The 16,123-nt window shown below is 61.9% G+C and overlaps 1 protein-coding gene across 1 annotated transcript in view; it reads left to right on the forward strand.

The window, feature by feature from the left end:
- Positions 1-16,123, forward strand: part of TSPEAR (thrombospondin type laminin G domain and EAR repeats) — a 119,728-nt gene that overhangs the window by 84,465 nt on the left and 19,140 nt on the right. Inside the window, exon 2 of the mRNA XM_055127220.1 lies at positions 4,336-4,556. Coding sequence (XP_054983195.1) covers positions 4,336-4,556 — 221 coding nt within the window. The remainder of the gene's footprint in view (positions 1-4,335; positions 4,557-16,123) is intronic.

Below are 16,123 nucleotides of genomic sequence, written 5' to 3' on the forward strand. Positions count from 1 at the left end.
CGGTCTTTCCCCGCAGCCGGGCATCCTGGGGAGGGAGAAGGGGCACACTGGTCGCTGCGTGTCTGACCGTGCTGGAGTGTGGGCTGAGCTGCCCAGCTGGCACATCCTGGAGCTGTGGAGCCCCAAGGCGTGTGGCCAGACTCTGAGTGGTCAGGCAGCATGGATAGGGGGTGCAGGACTGCCCAGCTTGCCTCTTGTAGGCAAGTGATGGTCAGGGCCCGGGTGCTCCTTGGTGCCACCTGGAGCCCCCTCCAGAGGGTGGTGGAGGGGGGCAGCATGGGCTCTGGGCCAGGCCCCCAGTCCCCCCAGCGTGATTCTACCTGAAACATCTTGTTTCTGGGAAAGGATCTTGTACTGGGGTGTGGCTCCAGCACTCTGCCCCTCCTCAGGGCCTTTGCTGTCCAGACTGGGGGGCTCTTGAATCATGAGACCCGCCCCAGAGTCCGGCCTGTGTACTCCAAGGTGAGGACGACCCCATACTCCAACATGGGGACAATTTTGGTTCCCAAGGACACACGTGTGACATGAGCAGAAGGCTCAAGAAGGCTGCCCTGCAGGGGCGGGCAGAGCTACTGCAAGCGTGGTCACTGTACCTGTCTACCTGCCAAGGGGCTGAGTGCCATCCCTGAGGCAGCCTCGCACCCAGAGCTGGCCACAGGGCTCTGTCCTACCCGAGCCCTCAGTCCGACTTTCTCTCGAAGCCCTCCCACCCCCAGCTCCGTGGGTTCAGCCAATGAGCTCCCCTAGTTGCCCTCTCATGCATCTGGAAAGGTGGCTTCCTGCCCCCCGCACCCATTGTGCTGTGCCGGGGGGTCACCGCTAGGCAACCTCCATCGCCTGTTTTCCTTCCACGTGGCCAGAACCCACTAATGCACCTGTGTTCCCTGGAACGTCCCGCCGTCCCCTCTTAGCGCTCTCACGCACTTTCCAGGGCCACACCTGAGGTCCTGGCACAGGGCAGGGCCGCGTGGGGCGGGAGAGATCGCAGGGCGCCGGGGACGGAACACGGGCCGTGTAATGCCAGGCAGGGACTGCATGCTGAGCCACCTGAGGTTGCATCCGCACCTCAGCCCATACGTCCTGGCACTGACCAGACTCAGCCTGCCAGGACTGGGGCCGCAAGGCACCCTCAGGGATTCTCACAGCCATCACTCAGGCCAACCTGTGACCTGTGGAGTGGCCGCCCCTACTCAGGAGGGTCAGGCCTGCCTTAACGAGGATGGCCGTGCTCCAGGGTCATCCCTACTCAGAAGACCCCGAGGCTTGGCTTCCCAGCGCCTCTTCCCCCCCAAGCGTCTGCTCTGCGTCTGGTCCTGTCTCTCCACAGCTGTGCGTCAGGGTCTCTCCTTAGGCAAAGACCTGCCAGCCCAGGCTCTGTGCAGGTGGGCTCTGCCCTTGGACGCCCTGCACACACCCCCTGCACGGCCACGGTCTCCTGCGGGGATCTCAGAGGACTGCTCCCACTCACCGGGAACTGGGCTCAGCCGGACCAAGACCCGTGATGCTCCTGGGTATTGAGAACTTTTGAGCCTCTTGTCTGCGAGACGGGCTTCGCGGGCGCCGGAGGAAGGGCCCCTCCGGAGGAGTTCGGTGGTCCAGGTTGGGGTGCTGCGGCGCTGGGGACTGTATGGGACACCAGGATGCTGCAGTAGCTGCGCACACAATGGGAAACGGGAGAAGGGACAGCAAAGGGGACGCAGGGTTTGTTTCCGAATAAAGCTACTGGGCGTCAGATTGGACAGCCGGGCACTTCCCGTGTATCTGATTGGTCAGCACACTCAGGCCACGGCGCCTTCCAGGCGTCCCATTGGTCAGCACTCTCAGGCCATGTCACCTCCAGGCATCCCATTGGCCAGTACTCTCAGGCCACGGTGCCTCCCAGGCGTCCCATTGGCCAGTACTCTCAGACCATGGCGCCTCCCAGGCGTCCCATTGGCCAGCGCTGAGACAGGCCACAGCGCCTCCTAGGCATCCCATTGGTCAGCACTATCAGGCCATGTCACCTCCAGGCGTCCCATTGGCCAGTACTTTCAGGCCACGGCGCTTCCCAGGCGTCCCATTGGCCAGTGCTCTCAGACCACGGCGCCTCCCAGGCGTCCCATTGGCCAGTGTTCTCAGGCCACAGCGCCTCCCAGGCGTCCCATTGGCCAGCGCTCTCAGGCCACAGCGCCTCCCAGGCGTCCCATTGGTCAGCACTCTCAGGCCATGTCACCTCCAAGGTGTCCCATTGGCCAGTGCTCTCAGGCCACGGCGCCTACGAGGCGTCCCATTGGCCAGTGCTCTCAGACCATGGCGCCTCCCAGGCATCCCATTGGCCAGTGCTCTCAGACCACGGCGCCTCCCAGGCGTCCCATTGGTCAGCACTCTCAGGCCATGTCACCTCCCAGGTGTCCCATTGGCCAGCGCTCTCAGGCCATGGCGCCTCCCGGGCATCCCATTGGCCAGCGCTCTCAGGCCATGCCACCTCCCAGGTGTCCCATTGGTCAGCGCTCTCAGACCATGGCGCCTCCCAGGCATCCCATTGGCCAGCGCTCTCAGGCGGGACAGTGTTGGAGCCGAGAACCCGGCGGGTGCGTTGCACACGACTCGCTCATTGCAGCCGCAGCGCTCTCTCCCGGCCTGCACATGTGGGCGTTCTCCCTTCCCCAAGGAACATCAGCTGTGATGGCCTCCAGAGCCCCGCGAAGCTGTAAAGACCCCCTGTGCAGTGGGGTCACCACTGGAGAGCAGGCCGGGGACAGCAGGGGACGGTCCTGGGCCCTCTCGGGGGTGGCTCAGGTGGGCTGCACCCGGGTACCCTGCCCGCCTGGCACCGACACTGTTAGTAACTGTCAGCCACACTGCCGTGACCCGCCTCTCACACTCCTCCCTGGCCCGGGCGTGGGTGGGTGTGGGTGGTGGTGCTCCCCCGTGTCAGCGGGGGTCCCGCAGAAGCCGTGCGGGGTGGGGGTGGGTGGGGGTGCTCCCCAGTGTCTACGAGGGTCTCGCAGAAGCTGTGCGGGCAGGTCGTGGTGAAACCGACATCACCTTGGTACTAGATGGAGCAGAGGGTGTGTGGGGTGGGCTGGTAGCATCAGGGCCGCACCCCTTCCTGCCTGTGAAGCGAGGGGCTAGGGAAGGGTGCCCCCAGCCTGGCTGGCAGCTGGCCACTCTCCACTGGGAGCCGGGAGACCCCTGTACCACCTGCGTGGCTGCCCTCATGCCAGCACTGGGGGGCGGGGGGCTCATAGCAGCTCCTCCAGAATCCCCACGTCTCCCAGGAGCCACGAGCCTCGGGGCCCTCAGCAGGCGGGAAGCAGGTTCAGTAGGTGCTTGTCCTGCGTCCTCCCTCTCGTGGGCCTGCATGTGCCCCCACACCCTGATTTTCAGGGTGCTCTGCCCTCACCCCCAAGGGCTGAGGTGGAGATAGCTTCTGGCTTCTCAGGCGCTGCCTCCGTGGGCCCAGCCCTTTCCTGCCTCCCCAGCCCAGCGGAGCTCTGGGCTCTTGGGTTTCTTTGAAGCTCCAAACGCAGCCAATTAAGTTAATTGATTGTCTGAGCCTCTCATTCCGAAACAATTACGGAGTGGCAGGAAATGGCAAAGCGGTTGCCGGAGGCCCCAGTCCTGCTCACAGAGGCCTGTGAGCACCCCTTTCCCGGCACTGGGCAGGGAGCTGGTGGGTCAGCAGTTGGGTGAGCAGAGAGGGACACCCCTCTGAGGGGGGCAGGAAGTCGCAGCTCCCGGGTGGGGGACACCCGGCTGTGGGCCGGGACCGCCCAACTCTGTGCACAGACCCCCATGTCCCCCTTCCCAGCCCCGTGAACTTAGAAGACAGGGTCTTGGCACTTCCCGGCCTCCATGGCAGATGCCGCCTCTGGGCCTTGGGGTCCACACTGGAGGGGGGAGGTGTTGCCAGGCAAGGTGCAACCTTGTGAACCCCACGCTGGCGGGGGAGGGCAGGAAGGGCCGCTCTAATTAAATGGGCGGAGATTACACTGGATTAGCAGTGTTGGGGAACCCCGGCTGGTAATGGACCCTAATTGCCATGCCAGGCTGAGACTCGTTCTAGAAGATCCTATCACTGAGCCTCGGGTGCCCACGGCTTCCTGGCACTCTGGGGAGGCTGTGCCCTGGGAAGGGGTCTGGGCATGGAGGGACTCCTGCCGGGTGGGGGGTCCCTGTCCCCCAGGACCACTAGCAGTGCCCTGCTGTGCCCATTGCCCACCCTGGCCAGGGCTTGGGGATGACTCCGTGGAAGGCTGGGAGGGCCCCACTGCCCAGTCCAACCCCTCCCCCACTGAGGCACATTTCGGGGCTGATTATTCTGGAATGACCCCTGTGCGCTCCCTGACACAGACCTGCGCCCCCTGGACATCCTGGCAGAGGCGGTCCCCGTGCACAGCGCCACCGATGCCGTCAGGACGCTGCAGGCCCAGGGGGTCCTGGGACTCCAGCTGGCCTCCACCGCCCCCCACGCCCTGAGCTTCCCGGCAGTGAGGATTTTCTCCAGGTGCGACTTCTTCCCAGAGGAGTTCTCCATCGTCGTCACCTTGAAGGTCCCCAGCTTGCCGCCCAAGGTCAGTGGCGTTTTGTTCACACATTGATTCATTGACCCGTGCAGCCAGCAGTGCTCACGGGCCCGCACGCCCTCCCGGATTCTGCACCCACGTGCTCTGAGATGGGCGCACAGGGTGGGCAGGCCGGACGCCCATGTTGCTAGGAGCCCTTCCCCTGGTAAGCTCCATCCCTGAGGGTCCCAGATGAAGCTGGGGCTTCCTGCCCCCCTCGGTGGTGCGCCCCTCTCTGCTCACCTGCTCGCTACCCAGACCTGGGACCCTCAGCGCAGCATCAGGAAGGGGGTGTGCACAGCTGGGCAGTGCTGAGAGAGTGCTGCTTGGTACCCCTGGAGGGAGTGCACCCTAAGGCCCAGCACCTGCTTCTTGGGGCGCTGCCCGTGCCCCAGTGACGGTGCCTCCTCTCAGGGGAGGACACAGGGAGTCTGTCACCCTTCCCCAGGAGCTTAGCAGAGGAGACGAAATCCAAGCGTGCTGGCTGGGGGACACCACTCCTGCCTGGAGCGGCGCATATGTTGGGGTACCCCAGGTCCTGCACGACTGGGTGTGGACTCTCTCCCACTGGGCGTGGGGGAGCTCCTAAGCTGTGCTCTGGAGGTCACTTCCAGCCATGCCCAGACAGCAGGTGGGGGTTCAGTGTGATGCCAGGGATGCGGAGGGCCACACCGGGAGTGCTGGGGCCTCAGGCATGCAGGGCCTTCACTCCCTCCTGGCCTCCACCAGGACCATCGGCTCTGAGTCCTGTCGGGTGGACGTGGCACTGTGACCCTCTTCAGGCTCATGTCGATGCAGCCGGGCCGTCTAGCCTGTCTGCTCTGCCGAGAGCCTGGAGCCACAGCCCGGGTGCAAGCACGCAGCCCAGGACCTGCGGGCGGTTTTGGTGGTCTCCTGTGCTTGGTTTTGGCCCACAGAGCATGGGGGGGGGCGCTTTCCTCGGGCCCAGGGTTCCCATCACTCCAGCCCCACCATGACCTTGCACTCAGGTGGAGTCGGCCTTCTCGAAAGGGGCTTGTTTTGTACTCAGTGTGTCCCTTGGATCCCTTGGGGCCAGGCTGCCCTACCCTGCCCCCCACACCATCACCCCGTCTGGCCCGCTGTACTTGGAGCTGAGTTTTGAATTTGTGAAGTGGGAGTCCTCAAACAATTTTCTTTTTGAAGCGTGACTGTCCTGTGTCCTGACCATTCACTGTGCATTTCCAGACCCTCTTGCCCCGTTATCCAGAAGGCCACGTGGGCACAGAGGGTGGCATGAGTATGCTGTCTCCTTAACTTCTCACTCTCGGCCCAGGTGTCCCTTTGAATGACAAATGTCTTCAGTTTTCAGGGCTGCCCACTGTCCCTCTGCCCCTAAGGCTCTGAGGGGCTGGGCATGTCTGCGTCTCTGGACACTGTGCTCCCCTAAGCCCTTCCCGAGGCCTTCGTCTGGGGGGGGCGCTGTAGAAAGCTGTTCCTGCCTCGTGTTCTCTGTCGAGTTGTTCCTGAGCATCTTTCTTCCAGTCCTGTTTCTCTCTGCGGCTTTGTTCTGCCTGGCCACGTCTCGGTCTTCATTCCTCTCTGAAATTTGTGTTTCTGACTCAGGTGTGTCAGTGGGTGCTGCATGGTGGTCACATGCCCTGCTCTTCATGGCCACGTGGGTGGCAGTTGGTCCCCTACCCAGGCTGGAGAGCCACGTAGCACACCATTTCCCACCTGTCCTCTCCCAGTTCCCAGCCACGGGCCAGCAGAGGTTCCAGGCACGCGGTGCTGTGTCAGGTGGGGTGCATGACTGCCTCCTGATCATGCTGCTGACAGTCCCCGCTCAGCCTCATCTGCTGCCCCTCCTTATGTTCACTGCTGAACGGGGCAAAGGAGGTGAGAGAGTAGGGACACATAGCACCTCACGGATCTTGGCTCTGTCACTGCAGATGCGTTCGTAATCGCAGTGTTCCTGGTGGGCTGCCCTTTCAGTGCTGGGAACAGGTCCCCTAAGCCCCTGGCAAGCACCTGCCCTTAACAGGACTTCCCACTGATGAACACATTCTCCGTCACTTTCCAGGGGTCCTGTGGGTACCTCTCTACCCTTATTTCCATCTGTCTCTCCCTTAGAATATATTTGGGTTTTTTTGCTTTTGTTTATTGGTTTGGGACCAGACCCAGCAGGGTTCAGGGCTTACATCTGACTCTGTGCTCAGGGGTTACTCCTGGTGGAGCTCAGGTCTCTATGGGTGGTGGATGTAATCCGGGTCAGTCACCTACAGACAAGTCACCTGCCCGACGCAGAGTCCTCTCTTTGCATCTAAACTGTTGCTCACAGAGTCTGGGCAGCTTGCTGGACTCGGCCACCAGGCACTCAGGCTCTCTCACCTCCGCAGTGGGTCTCATATGTTCGGCTGCAGTGACACTAAGGTGGTGCTCGAGCCTCAAGCCACAGCGTGTTTGCCGAGTTTCACCCAAATGCAGGCTCCTGAGGCCTTCACGGGGGTTCCGAACAGAAGCCCCCCAAAGCATTGTCCTGAATGTTGATTCACTCGCAGGTCAGATTCCGAACGCCTAAAATCCCCAAAGTCATAATACCAAAAGGTCTAAGTACAGAAAATCCCGTTTAGGAAAAAGATAATTGACAGACTCTTAGCATGTGCTCATTTACATTTGTGTAAGGGGTTTATCTGAGAAACAGAAGCACACACAGGACCCTCCAGAGCCACTAGACCCACCAGAGGAAGGACAGGTCAGAAGCACCATCTTCTAAATGCCAACTTGTAGCAAAGCACTGCCCACCTGACTCAGCCCCTTTCCTTGCTCTGACCCCGACTTCCCCTGCCCTGACCCCATCCTTTCCCCACCCTGCTCTGACCCCGCCCCTTCCTCTGCTCTATGCACTGTCTTGCCCATCCCCGGCACTGCATGACACTGTCCTGAACTGATCCTGCCCTTCCCCTAGACTGTCCTGATGCTTCCTGTGTCTCAACCCTTCCTCTAACACGGCCTGTGCACATCAGGTTCTCTGCCCCAGCCTCAGGGACAGCTCCTACCTGACCCCACAGAGTCTGCCCACCTGTGTCCAGGTCAGATGACCTCAGAGGTGGGGACAGATCTAGAGTGGGGGCTGACCCGTCCCTCCCCATGGCAAGCACCGGCTTTCCAGGAGCTCCTACCCAGCCCAGAGCAGGCACCAGGAACCACAGCACACACATCAGGAGTTTGCCTCTGGGCATAGGCACAATCAGGTGCCAGCAGCAGGGGCCCAAGCTGGCAGTGGCAGCAGGGAGCCACGTGTGCCAAGCCCCAACCAGGAAGGGAAGCGGGGCAGAGACAGCGGGGACCAGGAAGAAAACATCCCCGTTGGGGTATAAAGGCTGCAGCTAGGGACAGCTTCACTCACACGCACTCCCACACTCACACCACTCACCCACACACCCTCACACTCCCCCTCCACCCGCCATGGCCTCCTCCGCCCTGTCCATCTGCTCCAGCGACCTCAGCTACAACACCCGGGCCTGCCTGCCCACTGCCTGCGACTCCTTTACGGAATCCTCCTGGCAGGGGGATGACTGCCCCGAGAACTGCTGTGCGCCCCCCTGCTGCGCCCCCAGCTGCTGCGCCCCCAGCTGCTGCGCCCCGGCCCCCAGCATGACCCTCGTCTGCAGCCCCATGAGCTGCGGGTCCTGCTCCCCCTCCTGCTGCTCCTGCTCCCCCTGCCAGCCATCCTGTGGCACCCCCATGTGCTGTAAGCCCATGTGCTGTACCCCTATGTGTTGCAGCCCCGTCTGCTGTAAGCCCATGTGCTGCACCCCCATGTGCTGCACCCCCATGTGCTGTAAGCCCATGTGCTGCACCCCCATGTGCTGCACCCCCATGTGCTGTGGGGGTTCCCCGTGCCAGGCCCCCTCGTGCTCCCCCTGCTGCAAACCCTCGTCCAGCATCTCCCTCATCTGCCAGCCTGCGTGCCCGCCCGCCTGCCCACCCAGCTGCTGCCAGGGCTCCAGCATGTCCCTGCTGTGCCAGCCCGCCTGCAAGCCCTCGTGCTGCTGCTGATGCCGCCCTGTCGGGCCTCCAAGGCCAAGTCTGACTCCTGCCTGACATCCCGGGGACCCTGAGTATAATGGGGTCCCCTGCCCCAGAGACATAGCCCCTCAGGCTGGGATGAGCCCTTCCTGCTCATGTCATTTGGCCCCTGGCAACCTGGTGCCCCCCATGTCTGCTGCACCCCTGTGTTCTGCATATAGATGCCCACAGGTGAAACTGTCCTGTCACTGTGAGTGGGGGTGATGCCTTGTGAATCCCATGTGAGTGACATGGGCATTAACCAATAAAGTTGCTGTCATCCCTGTGACTGGTTCTGAGATGGATCTTTGTAGCCACTGCCCAGTCCTCCTGGCCTAGAAGCCTCGTCCACATCTGGTGTGTGCTCTCCCTGAGCTGAACCGGTACAAGGCCAGCTGACCAGCCTTGCTCTGCAGGTTCAGGGGACACTATCCCCACGGCCTCCATGGGTCTGCAGGCACATTGCTTAGACCTCGCCCGTGGGAGTTTTGAGTCTTGATTAGTCACCCTGCTTTTGAAGTGAGCATCCCTTTGGTGCCAGCTGTCCAGTGGGCACCCTGGCAGTAGACAGGGACACAGGGAACTATGTCAGCATGCCCTCCAGGCGGAGTGCCTCTCATCTGTGTGGAGGGTGAGGCGTACTCCAGACAGGGCCTCCGGGGGGACACTGTCCTACAGCTGGACACTGGGACATTGTGGGCAGCCGCCGACCCTCCCACCATGCCAACTCTGCTGATTGAAGTACAGCGCGTCCATCAAAGTCAGGAGCAGCCATCTCTGGGCACCACTGGCCCTGTCCACACGGAACCCCAGGGCCCAAAGCAGGGCCAAGGACAGATCCTCCCTTCTCAGTCCCAGCCCCTTCCGCCCCGCCCAGGCCTCAGGCCCCCCCTTCTGACCATGACCCTGACCCCACCCAGACTCTGCCCTTCCTGCCTCCAGCCCGCCCCTTTTTCCCTGCCCACCCTCTGTCCCTGCAGGCCAACCCCACCCAAGACAGATCCCCCAGGAGCACCCAAGGGCCTGGCTCGCTGTGCCCTGGTTTCTGTGCTGCGTGAAGGCACACAGGCTGAGATGAGGCACAGCTGCTCCCTTGCCTCCAGCCACTCACCCAGTGCTGGACCTGGGAGTGGACACTTGTGAACCTTCTTTCCACAGTGCCTGAGCCTGTGTGGACAGGAACTGGTGCCTGGGCAGTGACACCCCAGGGTGCGGTGGTGGGTTTGGGCACAGAGCAGGAAGAGGCCAGCACTGCCGCAGCCTGCAGAGAAGCACAGACACATGTGTGTGCCTCCGGGCCACCACGGGTTACGGTTGGGGAAGGAAAGAGCCTTCGCCTTCAGCTGTGCCAGCAGGAACCTGCCTATCACAGAGCTGCCTCTGCCCCATCTTCCCTGGTCACATGGCTGCTATCCTCTGGGTCTCTTTGGCATTTCCCATCCTTTGTCTGAGAGTCCCTGGCAGTCTGGCCTAGCATGAGCCGAGCCCCAACACCCACCTGGCCAGGACTTCCCAACCCTCCAATCAGCTCTCAGGGCCCCCCACCCCCATGTAGTCTCCATTGTCTCAGCTGGAAGGTGGGTCTGGCTCAACTGAAGGCCCCAAGTGGCTAGTGAAGCTAGGGACCAGGCTTTTGAGAGGAGGGAGGGCTTTGTTGCCAATGGAGCTGCGTCTGTCTCCTGAGTGCTGGCTGAGGCCACGGCCTGATGCAGTCGGGGCATATGGGACACCCAGGGAAGGCGACTTGGATCAGGACGATGAGCAGGTTCAGGCACGCTTGGTAATGCCAGTGCCTGGATCTGAGACACTCAGGGGAGTGGACACTTAGTTCTGATGGTCATTCATGGGGGAAAACCCACTTGTCCCCGTGCTGGAGAGAGATATACAGAGGGAAGGAATATGGCCTGCCCAGGTTCAGTAGGGGTGCCTGAGCCCCGTGGGGTGTGTCCCCCTCCCGCACGGCCTGTGGAACAGAAGCTCCTCTCTCATCCCACTTGAGATACGTTTGACTGGTTGCGGGCCCTGGTGTCAGATATAGAGCCCCGTGTGCAGCATCCTGGTTCTCCTGGGACCCATTAGACATTCCAGATCATGCCCAGTTTGCCATAGTCCCACATTCTCACATGCATGCACCTCTAGTCTGCCAGCTGCTCCCTGGGGGTCCCTGGAGACCCTGGGGGAGTCCTAAACCTCAACTGAAGGGCAGGATCCTGGACCCATCAGGCCCCCACCCCACGGCTTGCTCCATATCCAGGGTGGACATGGCCCTCATGCACTCCCTCCTTACCAGGCATTGCTGCCCACTGTCTGGGGCACTGCCCCTTTGGGCTGGGGACTTGATTCAGAGCACTTGGATGCTCTTTCCACCTGACTGTACCTTTGAGTCAAGATTTAAATCTCAGATTTCACAGACACCTATGTCCCATCTGTGCGTATCTAGTGCAGGGAGGGACTCCCAGGGGCCACACCTGAATGCACATGGCTGGCAGGGTGTGCACTGCAGAGCCTGCGTATAGGCAGCTGGGGAATCACAGAACCTGTGTGCATGAGGGTGGAGAGCACAGAACTCGTGAGCATGTGCCTGGGAGAGGACAGAGCCCATGTGCAGGCAGGTGGGGGTCACAGAGTCCGTGTCCATGTGACTGGGGGGGCACAGAATCTATGTGCATGTGCCTGGGGGGGGCACGGTGCATGTACAGGTGGGTGGAGCATGCAGATACTGCCCCATACACACAGTATATACATCCTGCACGTCCATGCCGGCTGATGGCCCAGACTCAGATCCTGTAGGGACAAGGACCCTCTGATCCGCATCCTCCTGCCTCTGCCATACAGCCCCGGGGGAAATCTGCAGTGCTCTGGGCTGCAGCCCTGTGTTCCCAGGTCACTTGTGCATTGTGGAGCCACAGGTGGCAGGGCAGGGATGCGTGAGGGGAGTTGCCTGAGCACACAGACGCGCCCTCCTGCTCAGTCTCAGGAGCCTCCCCTGAGTCTCTCGGGTTCACACCAGGCGACCGGCTTCAGGACAGGCACCCCGAGTCCTGAGTCCATGTGTGGGCTAAGAAGAAAAGCAGGTGGGGTCAGGGCACCGGGCAGGGGCTGGGTTGGGCCAGCTTCCCGGTCTGCCGTGTCCAGCCCCAGTCACGGTCTCGGATGTGTGCATTGCCCCTGCGGATCGGTTCCTTCTTCCCCCTCCCCAGGTACCACTCAGAGCCTTTGGGCTGTGCCAGGGCTGGACATGCTCGTGGGGGCTTGTGATGTGACAGGTCAGGAGAGCTGTGGCTGGGGGGTCTTGTGTGCAGTCCCTCAGTGCTGTGACACAGGCCATGACTGTGATTGCATCCCATGGCCGAGGTCTGTGGCCTCGATTGCAGCATGCACAGACCCACACATTCCATTCAAACCCTCTGAGGGAGCAGCCGGGGATCCTCAGCAAGGGCCAGCAGCAAGGGCGGCCGTGGCTGCACAACCCCACTCAGAACCGCAAGCACATACAGCTCAAGAGTTCTCTGGGTGCAGGCAGGAGGGCAGGAACCCCCCAGCACTGCCCATGTACATGAGGCACGACTGGAGAGACCGCACAAAGTTGGGTGCTTGCCCGCCAAGCACCCGTGAACCCGGATTCCAGTCCCTGCCCATGTTTGACCACCAGACCATGGCCAGGGCTCTCTCCTGAGCAGACCCAGAAATAGCCCCCTAGCACCAGGGATAGCCCCAAAACACAACCCCCACAAACAAACAACAACACGAAGGTCATGAGTCATTGTCGCAGGCTACAGCACTAATGAGGGCCCGAAATGGCCCCCACGCACCGGGAAGGAGCACGTGAGTCTAGGGAAAACAGCCAGAGGAGGATAAAAGCTGGAGACCCTCGACACCCCACACACTCTACCTCCCCACCACACTCACTCACTCACCCCTGCACAGCTCACCACCAAACCCTCCTCCGCCCACCATGGCTTCTTCTGCCCTGTCCGTCTGCTCCAGCAACCTCAGATACAACACCCGGGCCTGCCTGCCCGCTGCCTGTGACTCCTTTACGGAATCCTCCTGGCAGGGGGATGACTGCCCCGAGAACTGCTGTGCGCCCCCCTGCTGCGCCCCCAGCTGTTGCGCCCCCAGCTGCTGCGCCCCGGCCCCCAGCATGACCCTCGTCTGCAGCCCCATGAGCTGCGGGTCCTGCTCCCCCTCCTGCTGCTCCTGCTCCCCCTGCCAGCCGGCCTGCTGCACCCCCATGTGCTGTAAGCCCATGTGCTGTACCCCCATGTGCTGCAGCCCCGTGTGCTGTAAGCCCGTGTGCTGCACCCTCATGTGCTGCACCCCTGTCTGCTGTAAGCCCATGTGCTGCACCCCCGTCTGCTGTAAGCCCATGTGCTGCACCCCCATGTGCTGTGGGGGTTCCCCGTGCCAGGCCCCCTCGTGCTCCCCCTGCTGCAAACCCTCATCCAGCGTCTCCCTCATCTGCCAGCCCGCGTGCCCGCCCGCCTGCCCGCCCAGCTGCTGCCAGGGCTCCAGCATGTCCCTGCTGTGCCAGCCCGCCTGCAAGCCCTCATGCTGCTGCTGATGCCGCCCTGTCGGGCCTCCAAGGCCAAGTCTGACTCCTGCCTGACATCCCGGGGACCCTGAGTCTAGTGGGGTCCCCTGCGCCAGAGACACCACCCCTCGGGCTAGAACCGCCCTCCCTGCACGTGGCCCCACCAGTCCTCTGTGCCCCTGTCCTTGTAGCCCATGAGCTGCCCCCACATGTCGCAGCCCCTTCTGCTCCACACAGGTGCCAACAGGTCAAGCGGTGTCCCCCTGTCCCTGTGAGTGGGGGCGGTGACTTGCGAGTCCCGTGTGACTGACATGGGCATTAACCAATAAAGCTGCTGTCATCCCTATGACTGGCTCTGAGTGTGGATCTTTGCAGCCACTGCCCAGCTCTGCCCTGGCCTGGGAGCCTCATCCACATCTGGTCTGAGCTGCTGTCCCTGGGCTGCACTGGCATGGGGCCAGCCGGTCCTCCTCATGCCGGCCCTGGGGGTACTGCGGCCGTGGAGTTCGAGAGTCTGATGGCAGAGGAGCTTGGACCTCACCCATCGGAGCCTGGGGACAGAGGGCACCTCACCATGAGGCATGTGCCCCGTTGGGGCCAGCTGTCCAGCTGGCCTCCTGGGCACCGGGGCAGGGGCGTCCCTCCAAGGGGGAGGCCGGAGGGCGAGGCCCGGTGATCGGGCAGAGCAGAGCCCGCGTCCAAGCGTCCCCGAGAAGCCTCCATCTATGCGTGACGTGAGAGTTTGACCCAGACTGTGCTTGGGGAATGAGGGTCACATGTCCAGGCCCAGGTTTACACGGCAGAGTCGCTGCTGCCCGACTGGAGGCCGAGATCCCTGAGTGCCCCCATGTCTGAGGCTGCATGAGCTGTCCACTGGGCCCCTCTTCTCCAGGGCCGCCCGCCCCAACCCTGTCCAGACAGCCAGCCCGGGGCTTCCTCTCCCCGAGTGCGGGAGGCGCGGGGGGGGGCCCTGGGTGGAGCAGTCACACACCCTACACTGTTCACACAACCCCCGCTAGAATGCTCCAGACACCCCCCTGCCTGTCGCCATCCTGTCACCTTTCCTCACACTCCACCGCCTATCCCTGTCCCACACACCCCACCGCCTGCCAGCATTTCCCTGTTACCATTCCATACACCTCCTGCCTCTCTTCATCCCACCATCAGAGTTCCACATGTCCACCGCCTGTCACTGCTCTAACCCCACCGCCTCCCACTCTCGGACCCCACCTGTCACTGCCCACACCCCACCTCTTGTCACCATTCCAGTCCCCAATGCCTGTTGCTGTTCACACCAACCGCCTTTCACCAATCCAGACCCCACTGCCTGTCACCATCCCAGACCCCACCGCCTATCACTGTCCACACCCACCACCTGTCACTACTCCAGACCTCATTTGTCACTGTTCACATCCAACACCTGTCACTCTTCACACCTCACCGCTGTCACTGTTCACTCCTACTGCCTGTCACCATTCCAGACCCCACCACCTGTCACTGTTCAGACCCACTGCCTGCCTCTGTCAGGACATCTCAACTGTGACAGGCTCCTGTCACCAGAGCCACAGCTGATAGCAGCTCTGGCAAGGCAGCGTGAGGGCCCCAGAGACTGGCTGAGGCAGAGGGGAAGGCGCAGCTGCCCTAGGGACACAGGCCCCCTGGAGTAGCCGGCCAGCCCGGTGCAGGGAGGCAGGGCCACTAGAGCGGTAAGGGAGGTGGTCTGGGGCTCCTAGTAGGGCTGCTAGGCAGGGGCATGATGGGGAGCTCAGGCTGCGCACATGACTCCACGGGTGCTCATACGTGCCCTCGTGCATGTGAGATAGCACATGTGCCCTCATGTATGTGTAACAGCACACATGCTCAGGTGTAGCTCACATATGAGACTGCACACTTGCCCTCATATATATGGGACAGCACACGTGGCTCATGTATACCTCACATACGGGGCTGCATGCGTGCTCATGTGTATATAGGAAAGCACATATATTCACATGTATCTCATATATGTGGTTGCACATGTGCCCTCATGTATATGGGACAGCACACGTGCTCACATGTATCTCACATACGGGGCTTCACATGTGCTCACATGTCACTCAGATCTCTGTCTATGGCTGAGCTGAGCGTGTCTGACTCTGTTCTCTGCCTCTCCAGATAGCAGGTGGAGCCCCTGCAGCCTCTGGGGGTGACCTGGGGGGCACGAGGCCTGGGTCCCGGGGAGGGTCCCACACAGTGCCCGGACTCAGAGAGATGGATCTCAGATAGGCACTGAGAGAACCTGAGGGGCCCCGAATATGTGGTACAGGGTTACGATTGTAGGTGCAGAGGTCACAGTGTGGGAGGTGCAGGAATGAGAGGTCATAGTTTGGAATATAGGGGTCATAGTGTATTCAGTGCAGAGGGTCATGGTATGGAAGGGTGCAGAGGTCACAGTGTGGAGGTGCAGGGGTCACAGTGTGGGGGTCAGAGGTCACAGACGGGTGCAGGGGTCCCAGGGTTGGGGCACAGGACTGGAGGATCGGAGTGTTGGGGTGCAGGACCGAGACTCCCAGAGTCGGGCCTGGCGGTCCAGGAGGTCAGGGCTATCTCATGTGAGTGAGGAATGGGGGTCAGAAGAGACACGGTTGCACCCAGAGCTGCGATGAGGGCGCAGGGCAGGGAGGAATAGTCAGTCAGGAGAGCATGAGAGAAACAGGACGTGCCACCGGAGGACGGGCCAGAGACGTCCCCGTGGAAAGCAGGGAGAGGCCTCTGGGCTGCCCCCTTGTCTCCAAGGGCACAGGGACGTGCCGGCTACTCAGGGCCCCGGTTTGAGGTCTCCTATCACATGTCTCTGCTGGCCGATTCCCCACCACAGGCCCCTCTACCTGTGGACGTCCCCTCTGCTCTGCCTGTGGGCCTTGGCCTCACTCCCTTTCCAGCGGGCCCCGGGATGTAACAGGGACCCCACATGTGTCTGCCCCAGGGGTGGGACAAGCCACGGCAGGATTTCAGAGACTGGCCAAGTTGATGC

The sequence above is a fragment of the Sorex araneus genome, chromosome 2, assembly GCF_027595985.1.
Source record: "Sorex araneus isolate mSorAra2 chromosome 2, mSorAra2.pri, whole genome shotgun sequence".
NCBI lineage: Eukaryota > Metazoa > Chordata > Mammalia > Eulipotyphla > Soricidae > Sorex > Sorex araneus.